The sequence below is a fragment of the Oncorhynchus mykiss genome, chromosome 4 (genome assembly GCF_057628025.1).
Source record: "Oncorhynchus mykiss isolate SJ-2025 chromosome 4, ASM5762802v1, whole genome shotgun sequence".
Lineage (NCBI taxonomy): Eukaryota > Metazoa > Chordata > Actinopteri > Salmoniformes > Salmonidae > Oncorhynchus > Oncorhynchus mykiss.
In genome coordinates, this window is record NC_143025.1 from 6,977,167 (window position 1) to 6,998,554 (window position 21,388).

The 21,388-nt window shown below is 43.1% G+C and overlaps 1 protein-coding gene across 3 annotated transcripts; it reads left to right on the top strand.

Annotated features, from left to right (window-relative positions):
* Positions 1 to 1,925: 1,925 nt before the first annotated feature.
* Positions 1,926 to 20,950, top strand: LOC110521185 (CD81 antigen). Of its 3 annotated transcripts, none has more exons than XR_016495058.1 (9): positions 1,926 to 2,197; positions 4,581 to 4,695; positions 11,215 to 11,312; positions 15,222 to 15,296; positions 15,500 to 15,613; positions 15,961 to 16,062; positions 17,586 to 17,669; positions 17,744 to 18,252; positions 18,355 to 20,950. XR_016495058.1 is itself a non-coding variant. In XM_036969344.2 (8 exons), exons 1-8 carry the CDS (start codon positions 2,132 to 2,134, stop codon positions 17,807 to 17,809), a joined length of 720 nt encoding a protein of 239 aa, XP_036825239.1. In that variant the 5' UTR covers positions 1,926 to 2,131; the 3' UTR covers positions 17,810 to 20,446. The 3 variants fall into 3 exon arrangements, 1 of the variants encoding a protein (XP_036825239.1); XR_016495059.1 differs by having other exon boundaries at positions 18,321 to 20,446; XM_036969344.2 differs by having other exon boundaries at positions 17,744 to 20,446.
* Positions 20,951 to 21,388: the final 438 nt, after the last annotated feature.

Genomic DNA, 21,388 nt, shown 5'->3' on the forward strand with positions numbered 1-21,388 from the left:
GGAATCCACTATCACCGTAGAAACTGGAATCCACTATCACTGTAGAAACTGGAATCCACTATCACCGTAGAAACTGGAATCCACTATCACTGTAGAAACTGGAATCCACTATCACTGTAGAAACTGGAATCCACTATCACTGTAGAAACTGGAATCCACTATCACCGTAGAAACTGGAATCCACTATCACCGTAGAAACTGGAATCCACTATCACCGTAGAAACTGGAATCCACTATCACCGTAGAAACTGGACATGAGGGACATGCACTGTTTCCCACCCGCCATGTGTTCAGGCTCTGATACAGAGTGGTCACTGAGGGAAGGAGAGAAGGAGAGAAGGAGGGAAGGAGAGAAGGAGGGAAGGAGGGAAGGAGAGAAGGAGGGAAGGAGGGAAGGAGAGAAGGAGGGAAGGAGAGAAGGAGGGAAGGAGGGAAGGAGAGAAGGAGGGAAGGAGGGAAGGAGAGAAGGAGGGAAGGAGAGAAGGAGGGAAGGAGAGAAGGAGGAAAGGAGAGAAGCAACTATCGACGCTCCCAAAGTAGGCCATCGTGATGAGTGCGTCCAAGGACAGGTTGTTGTCGTCTCGACGTGCCAGTTCAGTCTGGATCTCCTTGCGCAGTCCTCTTCTGAAAAGCTTACAGAGCGCCGGCTCATTCCATCAGCTGGATGCTGCTACTGTCTGGAAGGTGAGTATGTGTATATGTATTTCGATCTTGTTGAGTTATACCTCACCAAGTAGCTTACAGAGTTGTTTTGAGTGATGTGCAGTGAGTGAAATTTTAGAGCAAATGATGATAACAAAGTGTCAATCACCATTCAATAGCCATTTGTTTTAGTGTCAATCGAAGCACATATGTTGTCTAGGTGGTATGCTGTACAGTACTATCCTATTATATCCGGTTCTGTTATGTAGTATACTGTCTTAATGAGATCTTGCAGACATTGATTCTTGCAGACATTTTGATGTGGCTCCAATTGGTGGAAAATAAATCCACATTTGTTTACTTTACTTTGTTTACTTGTTTGTAATGGGATAACTAACAAGCAACCTTACCAAAAAAGTTTAAAAAAAGGGGCAACTTGGCAGTTTTAACAAAAATGAACAAAAAATTCCAGCCACTATACCCTACCTACCACTATACCCTACCTACCACTATACCCTACCTACCACTATACCCTACCTACCACTATACCCTACCTACCACTATACCCTACCTACCACTATACCCAACCTACCACTATACCCTACCAACCACTATACCCTACCAACCACTATACCCTACCAACCACTATACCCAACCTACCACTATACCCTACCAACCACTATACCCTACCAACCACTATACCCTACCAACCACTATATGACTCAGCTATTCCTGACTTCTATAGCCTATAAGATGATAAGAGAGCCAAGCCCTGCTGTCCATGTCTATACCACTTGGTGGGCATCACCCTGCTCAACCACCCTCAACACTTGTTGGGCATCACCCTGCCCTACCACCCTCACCACTTGTTGGGCATCACCCTGCTCAACCACCCTCAACACTTGGTGGGAATTACCCTGCTCTACCACCCTCACCACTTGGTGGGCATCACCCTGCTCAACCACCCTCAACACTTGGTGGGAATTACCCTGCTCTACCACCCTCACCACTTGGTGGGCATCACCCTGTTCTACCACCCTCAACACTTGGTGGGCATCACCCTGTTCTACCATCCTCACCAATTGGTGGGCATCACCCTGCTCTACCACCCTCACCACTTGGTGGGCATCACCCTATTCTACCACCCTCAACACTTGGTGGGCATCACCCTATTCTACCACCCTCACCACTTGGTGGGCATCACCCTATTCTACCACCCTCGCCACTTGGTGGGCAGCGCCCTTCTCTCCATGTCTATACCACCTCAGTCTCCAGTCTGGCTTACACACTCATTAGTAGAAGGAGGAGTTTCTCGAGTAGAAGGAGGACAGACCTCGAGTTCCTCTGTCACAGATGTTAAGTTGCTATAAAGGGAGGAGAATCTCTTAACGGTCCTTCTTCTTAGAATCTTGGACATAATCTTGGTATCACTCGTGCACCTTAATAATTTATTTATCTTTTTAAGAACGGACCTGAACACTCGAGCATCATGACAGTAGTGGGCTGCACATTGTGCATTAAATTCATGCTATTTTTCTTTAATTTTGTTTTCTGGGTGAGTTGAGACTTTTTTTAAATGTTTTTTTTATAAATCTCGTATTTTTAATATGGATTATTATCGACACACTTCTTCAATCTCGGGTCGATAAAAGTGCATCTTAAATGTTTTAAATCTTCTTAAATCTTTTAGCTTGTCATAGAACTTAAGTCATACTCCAACTGTTGTGATACCAACCTGTCTATTTCAGATCAGCCACAGAGTATCACTGAGGTACTGATGAGCTCCCATTCAATACTACTTTCATATAGGTATATATCCTATGAGACTGTATCACAAACTGTTATATCGTGTGAGGTTCTCTCGTAGGATAGGCCTATATTTTTCAATGGTCCAACTGAAGATTTAACCGTGTGAAAACTGTAACGGCTCAAAATAGTAAGCCTGTCCTAAAGGAGATACCATACACTTTTCGATAATTCACTTTTCAATAATTCCCTACACATAACACATACAATCCAACAACAATTGCATTGTAGAATTTATAGATTGAGACATAAAAGCCTAGTATTTTACTGTTGCTCACAACAGAAACACGGAGATAGTTTGTGCGTGTGTGTGTGTGTTGTAGTAGGAAGCGTGTGAGTGTGACTCCATCCAGTTTTTTGCCAGATGTTCCAGGCAAATGGGAAGCAGACCTGCATGGTTTCAAATAGTACTTGGAATCATTCCGATACTTTCAGCGCTTGCTTCAGTCTGCCTGATGAGCCAGGAGGACTGGGTATGCTTTAAAAAAAAAAAGCTATTCTATTATTTCCATTGCACCAAATATTCTCAATCAAACATTGTAAAAGTATTTGAAATGTTTTCAATTACCATTTGAACCCAGGTCTGATTTGGAAGATTGGGGGGGGAGGGAATATTTATTTTTATTGACATTTCCTTTGTTCCTACATGCTTCCTTTTTTCAAATGAACTGCAGTAGATAAGATGTTGTGACTCTAATGGTTTGCTCAGGTTCAGGCTCAAATGAAGAGTCTCGTTCCAAAACTCTACATATCCATGTTCAGAAATGTTGGTAAATTAGCTTTTTATTGTTCTGAAGAATTTAGGAAGTAGATTTTGCCGTGTTTTTTTCCCACTATATAATCATCACATGGGGTTGTTCAATGACTGACATGAATTGATTTGAAATATATCACTTGATGGTTTCATTTCAGAGAGACAAATAATCATGTTTGTTTGCAAAAAAAGCTATATATCTGCGACACTCTCAGAGAAATAAGTAGCACTGCTAGGTTTTACACAGTCAAATGGGACAATTAACTACATTTTCAATAAAGAACTGTACAAATGATATAAATATATATATATATATATTTTTTTTAATGAATCAATACATTAATATGAGATCTGTATGTAAAACATTTACATTTGACATTTCTAATTTAGCAGATGCTCTTACCCAGAGTGCCTTACAATTAGTGCATTGACCTTAAGATAGCTAAATGAGACAACCACATATCACAGTCTAATATACAGGATGCAAACATTCCATTCCAGCTAAACAATCGATATACAGTATAGTGTTTTGCAAAACTTTATTATTTTTATTTTAATACACATCTAAAATCTATAAATAAAACATCCTGAGAACAGTAATAGTTTTTTTCACACACACATGAAGATAAGCAATCATTTCTTATGGAAAAAACAACAATGTGAAAAATTGGTGGATACAGGGTTTTGGATATAACTCCCTCAAATGTAGAATTACTTAGTATGATGTAGTCTGCGGTCAAAGTATGTTTACTTGGTAGTGTTGAGGCTAGAGAGGCTTGTTGGTGCCCAGTGCGATTCTGCAAGCATTTTTTTTCCCCCTCTTGCTTTTCATTCAACCCTATTTTAGGGGGGAAAAACTCCTTATCATTAAAAGTCCCACAGCATATCCTGGAGCCTAGCTCCTCTGTGATTTACTGTTGTTTTTACTGGTGAGCTGCTAGAATGACAGTCTCTCTCTATAACTCTCTTCACACTGAGGATTCGATTTCCTGCTTATTTGGAGAGGACAACGGAGCCACCAGCTAGGTTTTCACTAACACTGACAGACTGGAGAGGGTGACTGTTGGAGGGTGACTGTTGGAGAGGGTGACTGTTGGAGAGGGTGACTGTTGTCACAAAGTGCTTTATAGTACCCCCCCCCCCCCCGGCATAGACCCCAAAGAGCAAGCAGGGGTACAGCAGAGAAGACAAACTAACAGGAAGAATGTGTTAACTGACTCTCTGTCTGTCTGTCTGTCTGTCTGTCTGTCTCTCTCTATGTCTGTCTGTCTCCCTCTATGTCGGTCTGTCTGTCTGTCTGTCTGTCTCTCTCTATGTCTGTCTGTCTCTCTCTATGTCTGTCTGTTTGTCTGTCTGTCTCTCTCTCTCTCTCTGACAGTTGGCTGGAGGTGTGATATTGGGAGTGGCTCTATGGCTTCGTCATGACAACCAGACCAGCAGTCTTCTCATGCAGCAGTTTGAAGATCAGCAGGCTCCCAGCACCTTCTATATCAGTAAGTATCTACAAAACATTTCAATATTGTTGTTGTTTCAATATCTGTGTGTGAACCCTGGGGTGTGTTGGGTTGTGTCCCACCCCTAGGGGTGTGTTGGGTTGTGTGTGTGTGTCCCAGGTCCTGCAGAGTTAAGGTCTACTGAATTATTTCACCCATCACTTACTTCTCTCTCAGCCTCTTCTAACTCTGACCCCTAGTGCACACTTAAAAATACACATGGTAACATACAGTACATGGTAAATGTACATGGTAATATACAGTACATGGTAAATATACATGGCAATATACAGTACATGGTAAATATACATGGTAAAATACAGTACATGGTAAATATACATGGGAATATACAGTACATGGTAAATATACATGGTAATATACAGTACATGATAATTATACATGGTAATATACCGTACATGGTAAATAAACATGGTAATATACAGTACATGGTAATATACAGAACATGGTAAATATACATGGTAATATACAGTACATGGTAAATATACATGGTAATATACAGTACATGGTAATATACAGTACATGGTAATATACAGTACATGGTAATATACAGTACATGGTAATATACATGGTAATATACAGTAATATAATATACAGTACATGGTAATATACAGTACATGGTAATATGCATGGTAAATATACATGGTAATATACAGTACATGGTAAATATACATGGTAAATATACAGTACATGGTAAATATGGTAAAAATATAAATATACATGGTAATATACAGTACACGGTAAATGTACATGGTAATATACAGTACATGGTAAATATACATGGTAATATAGAGTACATGGTAAATATACATGGTAATATACAGTACATGGTAAATATACATGGTAATATACAGTACATGGTAATATACAGTACATGGTAATATACAGTACATGGTAAATATACATGGTAATATACAGTACATGGTAAATATACATGGTAATATACAGTAATATAATAAACAGAACATGGTAAATGTACATGGTAATATACAGTACATGGTAAATATACATGGTAATATACAGTACATTGTAAATATACATGGTAATATACAGTACATGGTAAATATACATGGTAATATACAGTAATATAATAAACAGAACATGGTAAATGTACATGGTAATATACAGTACATGGTAAATAAACATGGTAATATACAGTACATGGTAAATATACATGGTAATATACAGTACATGGTAAATATACATGGTAATATACAGTACATGATAAATATACATGGTAATATACAGTACATGGTAAATATACATGGTAATATACAGTACATTATAAATATACAAGGCAATATACAGTACATGGTAAATAAACATGGTAATATACAGTACATGGTAATATACAGTACATGGTAAATATACATGGTAAATATACAGTACATGGTAAATATGGTAAAAATATAAATATACATGGTAATATACAGTACACGGTAATATACAGTAATATAATATACAGTACATGGTATAATATACATTGTAATATACAGTACATGGTAATATACAGTACATGGTAAATATACATGGTAATATACAGTAATATAATATGCAGTACATGGTAAATATACATGGTAATATACAGTACATGGTAAATGTACATGGTAATATACAGTACATGGTAAATATACATGGTAAAAATACATGGTAATATACAGTAAATGTAAATATACCTGGTAATATACTGTACATGGTAAATATACATGGTAATATACAGTAATATAATATACAGTACATGGTAAATGTACATGGTAATATACAGTACATGGTAAATGTACATGGTAATATACAGTACATGGTAAATATTCAAATGCAGATGGTATTATACAGTACATGGTAAATATACCTGGTAAATATTCATGATAAATATACAGTACATGGTAAATATGCATGGCAAATATACAGTACATGGTAAATATTCATGGTGAATATACAGTAAATGGTACATATTCATGGTAAATATACAGTACATGGTAAATATACATGGTAATATACAGTACATGGTAATGTAGTTGGTAATATACAGTACATGATAAATATAAATGTTAAATATACATGATAATATACAGTAATAGAATATACAGTACATGGTAATATACAGTAATATAATATACAGTACATGGTAAATATACATGGTAATATATGTACTGTACATGGTAATATATGTACTGTATGGTAAATATACAGTACATGGTAAATATTAATGGTAAATATACAGTACATGGTAAATATACATGGCAACATACAGTACATGGTAAATATACATGGTACATATACATGGTAATATACATGGTAATATACAGTACATGGTAAATGTACATGGTAATATACAGTACATGGTAAATGTACATGGTAATATACAGTACATGGTAAATGTACATGTTCTGAACGTTTTCAAAAGGTCTGTGTTGTGTGCTTCTTCTATTTTGTTAGTTTTGGTAGTAAAATGTACACACTGTACGCCCATTAATTCAAACTTCTCCACTCCCGTACTTACCGCAGCTAAGTGTACAGAGAGGATAAAACTATTTTTATATCAGAGAACAAACCAACCCAACCCAGCAGGGCTCACTGATGATTGGAAGGGTACGGTGGCAGGGTAGGCCCACCCAAAGGAACATCAAGAGAGGCTTTCTTCTCTCCTACCCCTCAAACACACGCCCTTGCATAATTCAAATAAACCTTGTACATCTGGGCTTGTTATAAATTAGAGTTGAGAGAGGATGTTTTTAGCTTGTCTGAAACACCAAACTGGTGTTTATGTAGGAGAATATATAAATATACACAGACTCCTAGGCTCCCCTCCTACCAGACCAGCTGAACTAGTTAGTTATTGCTGCAAGGGCAGCGTGTCCGAGCTTTCTCAGACTGTGTGTCTTGGGGAAGTAATCTGTAATTGTAATCCTCTGTCTTTTTGTGAAGGTGGACTCTGTAGTTGATTCGGTCAGACTAGTGGGTGGAGAGGGTTGAAGAAGTGCCGTTGGTGATTAAAGCCTTGATGTTGACCTGCTACATGTAGTTGAATTGTTTTTTTAAACATAATATTTGATTGGCAGAATAACTTGAATGTGGGGTTATAGTTATCAACTAGTAATCAAATCATTTACACAACATGCATGGTCACCCGTTCCCTCGCTCAGCAGGGTGTGTATGTGTGTGTTTGTGTGTTTGTGTGTGTGAGAGAGAGAGACAGACTCCGTGAGCATAGTCTTGTTATTGAGAAAGCCTATGTGGACCTATGTGCCCAATGCCCTCAAAATGAGGTGGAACCGGACCTGCACTTCTTAACCTCCTGCCAAATCTATGACCACATTACAGACACACATTTCACACAGACCCACAAAGAATTTGACAATAAATAAAACCGTGATAAACTCCCATGTCTGTTAGGAGAAATACCGCAGTCTGCAATCACAGCAGCAAGATTTGTGGCCCCGTTGCCATGAGAGAAGGGAAACCAGCGGAGAAACCTATATTTATGTGTCTATAGAATAAATGTCTATTTTCTTTTAAAACTTTGGTGAGTGTAATGTTATATCTCTAAACATATGTTTCCAATGACAATAAAGCCCTTTGAATTTAATTGAAATTGAAAGAGCGAGCTATAGAGAGAGAAATAGAGGGGAGAGAGAGAGGGAAAGAGAGAGAGGGGGAAACCGAGAGAGAGGGAAAGAGAGAGAGCGAATGACAGAGAGAGAAAGAGAGAGGGAGAAACCGAGAGTGAAAGAGAGAGAGTGAGAAAGTGAGAGAGACACACACACACACACACACACACACACACTGAGAGATACAGGTGAAGTCAGAAGTTTACATTCACTTTAGCCAAATACATTTAAACTCAGTTTTTCACAATTCCTGACATTTAATCCTAGTGAAAATTCCCCGTTTTAGGTCGGTTAGGATCACCACTTTATTTTAAGAATGTGAAATGTCAGAACTTCTGTGTGAAATGTTAAACTTCTGACCCACTGGAATTGTGATACAGTGAATTATAAGTGAAATAATCTGTCTGTAAACAATTGTTGGAAAAATGACTTGTGTCATGCACAAAGTAGATGTCCTAACCGACTTGCCAAAACTATAGTTTGTTAACAAGAAATTTGTGGAGTGGTTGAAAAACGAGTTTTATTGACTCCAACCTAAGTGTATGTAAACTTCCGACTTCAACTGTGTATATATATATATATATATATATATATATATATATATATATATATATATATAGAGAGAGAGAGAGAGAGAGAGAGAGAGAGAGAGAGAGAGAGAGAGAGAGAGAGAGAGAGAGCGAGACAGAGACAGAGAGAGAGCGAGAGAGAGAAAGAGAGAGAGAGAAGATATAATGTAATGTAATGAGGAAGAGCCTCATCAGACAAAAGTGCAGGAATGTGTCACCATACAGGGCTGTCATTTTCCTTCCTGTCACCCATGCCTATATACACCTAGTGTGCAAAAAAAACCCAGGTACACCTTCCTAATATTGACATGTGTATGTGACCAATAACATTTGATTTCACACACACAATCCATGTCTCAATTGTCTCAAAGCTTCAAAATGCTTAATCTACACTGATTGAAGTGGATTGAACAGGTGACATCAGGGATCATAGCTTTCACCTGGATTCACCTGGTCAGTCTATGTTCATGGAAACAACAGGTGTTCCTATTGTTTTGTACACTCAGTTATAGGGCCTGTCCCCACACCCTGTCAGAGGTTACAGGGTGTTGTCATAGTGATGCTCCTTGTCTGGCTCTCAAATGGCACCCTATTCCCTATGTAGTGCATTACTTTTAACCAGAACCCTATGGGGGATAGGGTGCACTATTTTTGACTAGGACCCATAGGGAATAGGGTGCACTATTTTTGACCAGGACCCATAGGGAATAGGGTACACTATTTTTGACCAGGGCCAATAGGGAATAGGGTGCACTACTTTTGACAAGGGTCCATAAGGTGCTGTAAAGGAAAGAGGGTGCCATTTAAAGGAAAGAGGGTGCCATTTGAAGGAAAGAGGGTGCCATTTAAAGGAAAGAGGGTGCCATTTAAAGGAAAGAGGGTGCCATTTAAAGGAAAGATGGTGCCATTTGAAGGAAAGAGGGTGCAATTTGAAGGAAAGAGGGTGCCATTTGAAGGAAAGAGGGTGCCATTTGAAGGAAAGATGGTGCCATTTGAAGGAAAGAGGGAGCCATTTAAAGGAAAGAGGGTGCCATTTAAAGGAAAGATGGTGCCATTTGAAGGAAAGATGGTGCCATTTGAAGGAAAGAGGGTGCCATTTGAAGGAAAGAGGGTGCAATTTGAAGGAAAGAGGGTGCCATTTGAAGGAAAGAGGGTGCCATTTGAAGGAAAGATGGTGCCATTTGAAGGAAAGATGATGCCATTTGAAGGAAAGAGGGTGCCATTTAAAGGAAAGAGGGTGCTCATTTAAAGGAAAGATGGTGCCATTTGAAGGAAAGATGGTGCCATTTGAAGGAAAGATGGTGCCATTTGAATGAAAGAGGGTGCCATTTAAAGGAAAGAGGGTGCCATTTGAAGGAAAGATGGTGCCATTTGAAGGAAAGATGGTGCCATTTAAAGGAAAGAGGGTGCCATTTGAAGGAAAGAGGGTGCCATTTGAAGGAAAGAGGGTGCTATTTATGTCACCAACCCTTTATTGTATAGCATTAGCAGGCGGTCACAGAGCTACAGTAACTATCCAGGGAAAAGATAATCAACACTCCAGGGTCTCAGGAAGGCAGTACACACTCTGACTGGTGTGTGTGTGTGTGTGTAAGTTACCCTGCGGCGAAGGAAATCAGGTGCTCCTATTTCCTGGAGTTAGACGGTGCTGGAGGTCAGAGGTTAAAGTTCACTGAGGAAAGTTGTTTTTGTAGGGTTTAATACCGGTAACCAGTGTCCAGAGAAGAAACCGTTAGATCCATCTGTATTTTTCTACAGATTGTTTTCACTGGTATTATGTGCTTTAAAACAGCATGTCCAGTTGGAACGGAAACACCAGGATTACTGAGAAGGCCTTGCAAATTTTTCGGAAAAGGACAAGATTAGGTAGATTTTCCTGAAAATGTTTAACTCAATCGTTTCTGGGGAGAGGGGAGGGAGGCATGTCATGCCTTGGTCTGCTTTGCTGTGCGTGTGCGTGTGCTGTGTGTGTGTGTGTGTGTATGTGCGTGTGCGTGTGCATGCGCTGTGTGTGTGTGTGTGTGTGTGTACTAACTCCTCCCTTTCAGTCAGGATGGATCTGGGAAGTTGATGTCTTTCTGTTCCAGTAACAGAATGTTACAGGATGTCCGCTTCGTCTCAGACGTCGTGTCACTGGGACCACGTCAGGGGAAACACCAACGACTCCATCACAACATTTGGGTTTTGTGGAGGTTGACTACCATCTGGTGGTGTGCTCTCACACACACATTCCATATCTCACAAACTTATCTAAACTCTTCTCTCCTTATCTCCTCTCCTCTCCTCTTCACTCCTCTCCTCTCCTCTCCTCTCTTCTTCTCTAGGTGTGTACATCCTGATAGCTGTAGGAGCTGTGATGATGTTTGTAGGGTTTCTCGGTTGCTACGGTGCCATCCAGGAATCTCAGTGTCTTCTTGGAACGGTGAGTGACCACTAGAGGGCAGCATGACACCGCAAATATGTCAGGGCATACCTCTAAAGCCCTATACACATGGGAACAGTTTTACTACAGAACGTTGGTTATGTAGTTGAGGTACAAGATGCAGAGCATGAGTAGTGGTGAAGCTGGACGAGAGATCGGGGATCCGGCCTGCTGAAGCAGCTGGTAACAGAGGTCCAGTCATCCGGCCTGCTGAAGCAGCTGGTAACAGAGGTCCAGTCCTCCGGCCTGCTGCAGCAGCTGGTAACAGAGGTCCAGTCCTCCGGCCTGCTGCAGCAGCTGGTAACAGAGGTCCGGTCCTCCGGCCTGCTGAAGCAGCTGGTAACAGAGGACCAGTCATCCGGCCTGCTGCAGCAGCTGGTAACAGAGGTCCAGTCCTCCGGCCTGCTGCAGCAGCTGGTAACAGAGGTCCAGTCATCCGGCCTGCTGAAGCAGCTAGTAACAGAGGTCCAGTCCTCCGGCCTGCTGAAGCAGCTGGTAACAGAGGACCAGTCATCCGGCCTGCTGAAGCAGCTAGTAACAGAGGTCCAGTCCTCCGGCCTGCTGAAGCAGCTGGTAACAGAGGTCCAGTCCTCCGGCCTGCTGAAGCAGCTGGTAACAGAGGTCCAGTCCTCCGGCCTGCTGAAGCAGCTGGTAACAGAGGTCCAGTCATCTGGCCTGCTGAAGCAGCTGGTAACAGAGGTCCAGTCATCCGGCCTGTTGAAGCAGCTGGTAACAGAGGTCCGGTCATCCGGCCTGCTGCAGCAGCTGGTAACAGAGGTCCAGTCCTCCGGCCTGCTGAAGCAGCTGGTAACAGAGGTCCGGTCATCCGGTCTGCTGAAGCAGCTGGTAACAGAGGTCCGGTCCTCCGGCCTGCTGAAGCAGCTGGTAACAGAGGTCCGGTCCTCCGGCCTGCTGCAGCAGCTGGTAACAGAGGTCCGGTCCTCCGGCCTGCTGAAGCAGCTGGTAACAGAGGTCCGGTCATCCGGCCTGCTGCAGCAGCTGGTAACAGAGGTCCGGTCATCCGGCCTGCTGAAGCAGCTGGTAACAGAGGTCCGGTCATCCGGCCTGCTGAAGCAGCTGGTAACAGAGGTCCGGTCATCCGGCCTGCTGAAGCAGCTGGTAACAGAGGTCCGGTCATCCGGCCTGCTGAAGCAGCTGGTAACAGAGGTCCGGTCATCCGGCCTGCTGAAGCAGCTGGTAACAGAGGGCCGGTCATCCGGCCTGCTGAAGCAGCTGGTAACAGAGGTCCGGTCATCCGGCCTGCTGAAGCAGCTGGTAACAGAGGGCCGGTCATCCGGCCTGCTGAAGCAGCTGGTAACAGAGGTCCGGTCATCCGGCCTGCTGAAGCACCTGGTAACAGAGGTCCGGTCATCCGGCCTGCTGCAGCAGCTGGTAACAGAGGTCCGGTCATCCGGTCTGCTGAAGCAGCTGGTAACAGAGGACCAGTCATCCGGCCTGCTGAAGCAGCTGGTAACAGAGGTCCAGTCCTCCGGCCTGCTGCAGCAGCTGGTAACAGAGGTCCGGTCCTCCGGCCTGCTGCAGCAGCTGGTAACAGAGGACCAGTCATCCGGCCTGCTGAAGCAGCTGGTAACAGAGGTCCGGTCCTCCGGCCTGCTGAAGCAGCTGGTAACAGAGGTCCGGTCATCCGGCCTGCTGAAGCAGCTGGTAACAGAGGACCGGTCATCCGGCCTGCTGCAGCAGCTGGTAACAGAGGTCCGGTCATCCGGCCTGCTGAAGCAGCTGGTAACAGAGGTCCGGTCATCCGGCCTACTGAAGCAGCTGGTAACAGAGGTCCGGTCATCCGGCCTGCTGAAGCAGCTGGTAACAGAGGTCCGGTCCTTCGGCCTGCTGAAGCAGCTGTTAACAGAGGTCCGGTCATCCGGCCTGCTGAAGCAGCTGGTAACAGAGGTCTCTGAATCCTTTCCAGCAACTTGTGTCCAACAATACACACACTGACCAGTGGAAGGAGGGCCAAGATTACATTATCCCTACTCTGAATGTCACCACTGCTGCTGAGAGGGCGGTGCAGGTGGGTGAGGGTATGATGCTGTCTTTCAAGACCCCAGAACTGGGGGAATCCATGGCAGTAGGAAGAAAGGCGATGTTCACAATATGTGTAAAAGTATCGCACGCGTCCTCCCTGGCAGGGGTGAGATCAACGAGATGGGCTGATTTTGTTTGGACCAATCGCTTTCCCAAAAGGCTGCTGATGGTCTCTATACACGCTGCCAATTGATACAAGGACAGCTGACCTCCAATGGAGGATAATACATGGGGCGATAGCCACCAACAGGCATCTGGTCCACCTGGATCCTAGTCTTGGGGAGGGTTGTCCTCAGTCTGAGTTGCTAGCTCATCTTTTTTATCCTATGTCCCAGACTGGTGTGGCTGTTTACACTATTAACCAGTTGGTTCTTTGCCTTCGGGGAGGTCTGTGGGCTGTTTACATTGTTAACCAGCTGATTCTTTGCCTTCGAGGAGGTCTGGGGGCTGTTTACATTGTTAACCAGCTGGTTCTTTGCCTTCGGGGAGGTCTGGGGGCTGTTTACATCGTTAACCGGCTGGTTCTTTGCCTTCGGGGAAGTCTGGGGGCTGTTTACACTGTTAACCAGCTGGTTCTTTGCCTTCGGGGAGGTCTGGGGGCTGTTTACACTGTTAACCAGCAGGTTCTTTGCCTTCGGGGAGGTCTGGGGGCTGTTTACACTGTTAACCAGCTGGTTCTCTGCATTCGTGGAGGTCTGGGGGCAGTTTACATTGTTAACCAGCTGGTTCTTTGCCTTCGGGGAGGTCTGGGGGCTGTTTACACTATTAACCAGCTGGTTCTTTGCCTTCGGGGAGGTCTGGGGGCTGTTTACACTGTTAACCAGCTGGTTCTCTGCATTCGTGGAGGTCTGGGGGCTGTTTACATTGTTAACCAGCTGGTTCTCTGCCTTCTGGAAGGTCTTGAAGCTGTTTACACTGTTAACCAGCTAGTTGTCTGCCTTGGGGGAAGTCTGTGGGCTGTTTACATTGTTAACCAGCTGGTTCTTTTTCTTCGGAGAGGTCTTGAAGCTGTTTACACTGTTAACCAGCTGGTTCTCTTCCCATCTGTTTGTTAATGAAGTATAGTTTGATGATTGAGTTGCCCATCCCAGACTCTTCATTGCTCATGTAGCTCAGTTGGTATAGCAGGGTGCTTGAAATGACAGGGTTGTGGGATTGTTGCCAGTGGACAAGTTATGTTGTTCTGCCCCTGAACAAGGCAGTTAACCCACTGTTCCTAGGCCGTCATTGAAAATAAGAATTTGTTCTTAACTGACTAGTTAAATAAAGGTAAAATAAAAAATAAAATATGATATGTATGTTTTTTTCCAAGCATTTCGCTACACCCACACTAACATCTGCTAAACATGCGTATGTGACAAATAAAATGTGATTTGATTGGTACATTGGGCCTTCACAGGGGGGTTATTGTGCTCTGTCAAGGAGGAGGGAGATCTGACATTGTGTTGTTATATCCAGGGGGTACTTTTTAAGCATGACATCTGAGGGCTGAATGGTGATGTGAGGCATTCTTTCTCTCTCTCTCTCTCTCTCTCTCTCTCTCTCTCTCTCTCTCTCTCTCTCTCTCTCTCTCTCTCTCTCTCTCTCTCTCTCTCTCTCTCTCTCTCTCTCTCTCTCTCTCTCTCTCTCTCTCTCTCTCTCTCTCTCTCTCTCTCTCTCTCTCTCTCTCTCTCTCGCTCTCTCTCTCTCTCTCTCTCTCTCTAACAAGCCCTCCAGCTCACTCTCTCATGGTCCAATAATTTTTGTGTAAAATCAAGTTAGATTTTGGCCCTCAGTAAAGTAGAACAATGTAAAGCCCTGAGATTACATGTATACCTAATTATAAAAGGTTGACAAATGAACCGTTTATGTTTCTTTCTCTTTCAGTTCTTTTTCATGTTAGTGTGCTTGTTCGTCTGTGAGGTGGCTGCTGGGATCTGGGGATTCAGTAACCGAGACACAGTAAGACACTAGATCACACCCTAACAGACCCCCATCCACACACACAGACCCCCATCCACACACAGACCCCCATCCACACACACAGACCCCCATCCACACACACAGACCCCCATCCACACACACCGACCCCCATCCACACACACCGACCCCCATCCACACACAGAGACATTGTCCACACTCCTAACTACAGCCTTCTGTTCCAGATCTCCAAGGAGATGATAACCTTCTATGATGAGGCGTACATCAAGTCAGTGGAAGTCGTAGACTCTCCCAGCAAAACAGCTGCTATCAAAGTCCTGGAGGTGTTCCACGAGACCGTAGGTCACCACTCTCACCAGCGTCCTATACACCTGTTAACTTGTCATAGTGGTAATCTAGTCATGTGATCATATGGCGGTAGTTGGTTGAAAATATATATCTGTCATTTGATGAGGAGAAATAGATGCACGGCTGATTTACAGAGTTATTTCAGTGGGGTCTTTTAATGTTTGTTACCATACCTCTATGAAATGTGTTCTCCTCAATGTGATAGTTGTTGTGTGATGGTTCGGTAGCACATTACGGGAGGGCTGGGGGGGGGGGGGGAGAAAAATTGCCAATCAATCAATGAATCAATCGAGAAATGGCATGACTAATCGGTTGTCTCTACCTGTGTTTTCGTTAGCTGGACTGCTGTGGTAAAGGAGACGACTCCCCCTTATTCGTACAAGTGACCGGAGCCCTGTGTCCCAAGAAGAGCCTGGAAGATGCCCTGCTGAAACCTTCGGTACAGTACACCGGTGGTGGTCGGTGCCGTTTAAGATGGAGAACAATAACGTATTTAATGAGCACGGTCTTATTTCTATTACAGCATATTGGTTGACTTTCCAAGCCAAACCTTCATTACATAAACACTAACCACTACAGACAGCCTACTGTACATTGTTGTCACCATATTAGTTAACACCATAGTCAACATAGCACCTAGAACTAGCACGTTAGTAAACCCGATGGCAATACATTTATAAAACCAAAAGTTGACCTTGACTTGAAAGAGTTCCAGTGTTGGATAGCCCGCTAGCTAACATAGCATCCCTCTCTGTTTGATAGCCATAGCCCGCTAGCTAACATAGCATCCCTCTCTGTTTGATAGCCATAGCCCGCTAGCTAGCATAGCATCCCTCTCTGTTTGATAGCCATAGCCTGCTAGCTAGCATAGCATCCCTCTCTGTTTGATAGCCATAGCCTGCTAGCTAGCATAGCATCCCTCTCTGTTTGATAGCCATAGCCCGCTAGCTAACATAGCATCCCTCTCTGTTTGATAGCCTTAGCCCGCTAGCTAACATAGCATCCCTCTCTGTTTGAGCTGGGGATTTGAGTAGGCTAAACTAGCCAGTTGCAGTCACTTAGCTAAGTAAGTGAAAGTGAAAAAAATACAACAAAATATCTCTCTCTCGGTCTTGCTTCTCCTTCATTTTTAAAGAAACAAATTTGTTCAAAACTGTTCAACTATTGTCTTTCTCTCTCTTTGAGTCAACTATCACCAAATTTTTTTGCACTGCAGTGCTAGCTAGCAATAGCTTGTGTTTTCAGTAATAGATTAATTCTCTGTTCCTTTGATTGGGTGGACAACATGTCAGTTCATGCTGCAAGAGCTCTGATAGGTTGGAGGACGTCCTCCAGACGCTGTCATAATTACTGTGTAAGTCTACGGAAGGGGGTGAGAACCATGAGCCTCCTAGGTTTTGTATTGAAGTCAATATACCCAGAAGAGGACGGAAGCTAGCTGTCCTCCAGCTACACCATGTTGCAGTGGGTTTTAATCAATTATTTAATGACATGTGAATATATTTAGTATAGTTTTATCTAAAAAGGATAACTTACATTTTTATTCTTTATGTAATTCACTGAGGAGGATGATCCTCCCCTTCCTCCCCCGAGGAGCCTCCACTGCAGTACACACACATTCATGTAAAATCACATGTCAAAAATCACATGAGGCAGACAGGTGGTTTTCTGCTTTTGTGACAAGCTAGATTAGAACCTGGGTCTCCAATATTTGCTCAAATTGAGCTGTAATTTAAGATTTGTTTTATAGAGATAAGGAATGGCAGTACAGAATTTGCAATTCCATATGTGTTAACACTGCTACTTCAATATTGTCAACACCACCTTTTCACGTGAAGAGAATAACACCATGTATTATATGAATGAATGCTTTACACGGCACAGTAGTATGCAGGAGGGGAAAAAACAGCAGTTTAAATGAAGGTCCTGATACCCTCTGGCTCTGTGTTCCCCTCCCACTAGAGCTGTCATCTGAAACTGAAGGATCTGTTCTCTGAGAAGCTCTACCTGATTGGTCTAGTTGCCCTGGCGGTCGCTGTCATCATGGTGAGTAGTGTTACCACGGAGACGCGCCTGGACAGCTGTTGGACTTCCTTTGTTGATGTTGATTTTCATTCTAGATCTTTGAGATGATCTTCACCATGGTTCTCTGCTGTGGGATTCGCAACGCCGCCCCAGTGTACTAGAACCACGGAACCCAACTAGAACCACGGAACCCTACTAGAACCAAGGAACCATAGAACCAGAGAACCACGGTGGAGGGGCTCAAATGTACACAAATCCTCTACAGATGGAAGTCATCGAAGGGGATTGAAAATGTTACGTGTTGCAGTTCCTGGTTACTTCTTTTTATAATGCAGAAGTATGTACATTTCTATCAGTATTATAAATAGAGACTAGATTTTATTACAGTGTTTTCTATGTTTTTAACAACACTCCTAATAAGCATTTCACTACACCCGCAATAACATCTGCTAAATATGGGTATGCGACCAATACAATTTGATTTGACTGTTTGAGTCTGTCGATGACCAACAGACACTCAGCATCTCTCTAATGCTAAACTTTTTTACTATTGTCTTGTTATCTTTGAGCTTTTTGTATGTTTTTCGTGAAGTTCTTTTCCAAGGTTTTGTATGTTTTTCGTGAAGTTCTTTTCCAAGGTTTTGTATGTTTTTCGTGAAGTTCTTTTCCAAGGTTTTGTATGTTTTTCGTGAAGTTCTTTTCCAAGGTTTTGTATGTTTTTCGTGAAGTGCTTCTCCAAGGTTGAAGAGTTCAGTGGTCTTTTTGTATGGTGTGTAAACTGTACACAATCATTGTGTGAGTCCAAAATGGCACCCTGTTCCCTTATGGTGCACTACTTTTCACCTCAAGGTCCATAGGGCGTCAGTAAAAAATAGTGCACTACATTGGGAATTGCCATTTGGGAGTAACCCACCGATAGCTTGACAAACAGGGCTTTAGTTAGAAGAGTGCTCACTGGTACAGAGTACCAACATCTCACATTTCCTACAGCTTGAGTACAGTACTGGCAACGTCTTATAGAATATTAACTCTAATATACAGGACACGCCCTAACCCTAACCCTACTCATTCAATGTTTTTTCTTTATTTTACTATTTTCTACATTCAAATCCCCGAGCTGACGAGGTAAAAATCTGTCGTTCTGCCCCTGAACAAGGCAGTTAACCCACTGTTCCCCTGAACAAGGCAGTTAACCCCACTGTTCCCCTGAACAAGGCAGTTAAACCCACTGTTCCCCTGAACAAGACAGTTAACCCCACTGTTCCCCTGAACAAGACAGTTAACCCCACTGTTCCCCTGAACAAGGCAGTTAACCCCACTGTTCCCCTGAACAAGGCAGTTAACCCACTGTTCCCCTGAACAAGACAGTTAACCCACTGTTCCCCTGAACAATGCAGTTAACCCACTGTTCCCCTGAACAAGGCAGTTAACCCACTGTTCCCCTGAACAAGACAGTTAACCCACTGTTCCCCTGAACAAGGCAGTTAACCCACTGTTCCCCTGAACAAGGCAGTTAACCCACTGTTCCCCTGAACAAGACAGTTAACCCACTGTTCCCCTGAACAAGGCAGTTAACCCACTGTTCCCCTGAACAAGGCAGTTAACCCACTGTTCCCCTGAACAAGACAGTTAACCCACTGTTCCCCTGAACAAGACAGTTAACCCACTGTTCCCCTGAACAAGACAGTTAACCCACTGTTCCCCTGAACAAGACAGTTAACCCCACTGTTCCTCTGAACAAGGCAGTTAACCCACTGTTCCCCTGAACAAGGCAGTTAACCCCACTGTTCCCCTGAACAAGGCAGTTAACCCACTGTTCCCCTGAACAAGACAGTTAACCCACTGTTCCCCTGAACAAGGCAGTTAACCCCACTGTTCCCCTGAACAAGGCAGTTAACCCACTGTTCCCCTGAACAAGACAGTTAATCCACTGTTCCCCTGAACAAGGCAGTTAACCCACTGTTCCCCTGAACAAGACAGTTAACCCCACTGTTCCTCTGAACAAGGCAGTTAACCCACTGTTCCCCTGAACAAGGCAGTTAACCCCACTGTTCCCCTGAACAAGGCAGTTAACCCACTGTTCCCCTGAACAAGACAGTTAACCCACTGTTCCCCTGAACAAGGCAGTTAACCCCACTGTTCCCCTGAACAAGGCAGTTAACCCACTGTTCCCCTGAACAAGACAGTTAATCCACTGTTCCCCTGAACAAGGCAGTTAACCCACTGTTCCCCTGAACAAGACAGTTAACCCCACTGTTCCCCTGAACAAGGCTGTTAACCCACTGTTCCCCTGAACAAGGCAGTTAACCCACTGTTCCCCTGAACAAGGCAGTTAACCCACTGTTCCCCTGAACAAGGCAGTTAACCCCACTGTTCCCCTGAACAAGGCAGTTAACCCACTGTTCCCCTGAACAAGACAGTTAACCCACTGTTCCCCTGAACAGGCAGTTAACCCACTGTTCCTAGGCCGTCATTGAAAATAAGAATTTGTTCTTAACTGACTTGCCTAGTTAAATAAAGGTACAATAAATAAATAAATACAAGTGAAGACATAAAAACTATGAAATAACACATAATAACACAGCTGGTTGAGAGAATGTCAGGAGTGTGCAAAGCTGTCATCAAGGCAAAGGGGTGGCTACTTTGAAGAATCTCAAATATAAAATATGTTTAGATTTGTTTAACACTTTTTTTTGGTTACGACATGATTCCATATCTGCTATTTCATAGTTGTGATGTCTTCATTATTGTTCTACAATGTAGAAAAATAGTAAAAATAAAGAAAAACCCTTGAATAAGTTGGTGTTTCCTAACTTTTGACAGGTACAGTATATATACTGTATAAATAACCTTTTCTTATTCAACTTCAAGCACTGCCTGCCTACCAACCACTAATAAAATAGCACCCTATTCCCTTTATAGTGCACTACTTTAGACCAGAGCTGGCACCCTATTCCCTTTATAGTGCACTACTTTAGACCAGAGCTGGCACCCTATTCCCTTTATAGTTCACTACTTTAGACCAGAGCTGGCACCCTATTCCCTATATAGTGCACTACTTTAGACCAAAGCTCGCACCCTATTCCCTATATAGTGCACAACTTTTGACCATAGTTATATGGGGCCCTGGTATAAAGTAGTGCACTATATAGGGTGCCAGCCCGTCCTTCCCTCCTCGAAGATAATGCCGCTAACAGGAATGGCCATGCATAGTAAAGCTGTAAGGATCTAATTCATAATGAACCACAACTAAATTGTGCAAATTTACACTCCTAATAAAAACCTTTTTGTCTGTTTCTCTATGTATTTGTTGTGGTTTGTTTGTTATTGTGTTATGTTGTTATACGTTTTATTTCACTCTTGACCACCAGAGGGCAGAGTCCTATTGGATGGCACTGCTGGTGCTTCTTGTATGTTCTCTGTCCCTTCGGTGACCACGAATTTAATTAACTTTCGATTTTGTTCTACCATTCAGATCAGAGTAATGAGTAAAGATCATTTAATGTATGTAATAAGTGTCTAAATGAGCAATAAGGCCCGATGGGGTGTGATATATGGCCAATAAACCACTGCTAAGGGCTGTTCTTACACGCGATGCAATGCTGGGTGCCTTGGATACAGCCCTTAGCAGTGGTATATTGGCCATATACCACGAACCTCTGAGGTGCCATATTGCTATTATAAAGTGGTTACCAACGTAATTAGAGCAGTAAATAGTAATCTGTTGTCATTCAGGGCTC

Excerpts from the sequence above, each read along its gene's own strand:
- LOC110521185 (XM_036969344.2), top strand. The coding sequence starts at position 2,132 with ATGACAGTAGTGGGCTGCACATTGTGCATTAAATTCATGCTATTTTTC. Across the intron at positions 2,198-4,580 it reads TCTTTAATTTTGTTTTCTGG|TTGGCTGGAGGTGTGATATT; the intron begins GTGAGTTGAGAC and ends TCTCTCTGACAG. Across the intron at positions 4,696-11,214 it reads TCCCAGCACCTTCTATATCA|GTGTGTACATCCTGATAGCT; the intron begins GTAAGTATCTAC and ends CTTCTTCTCTAG.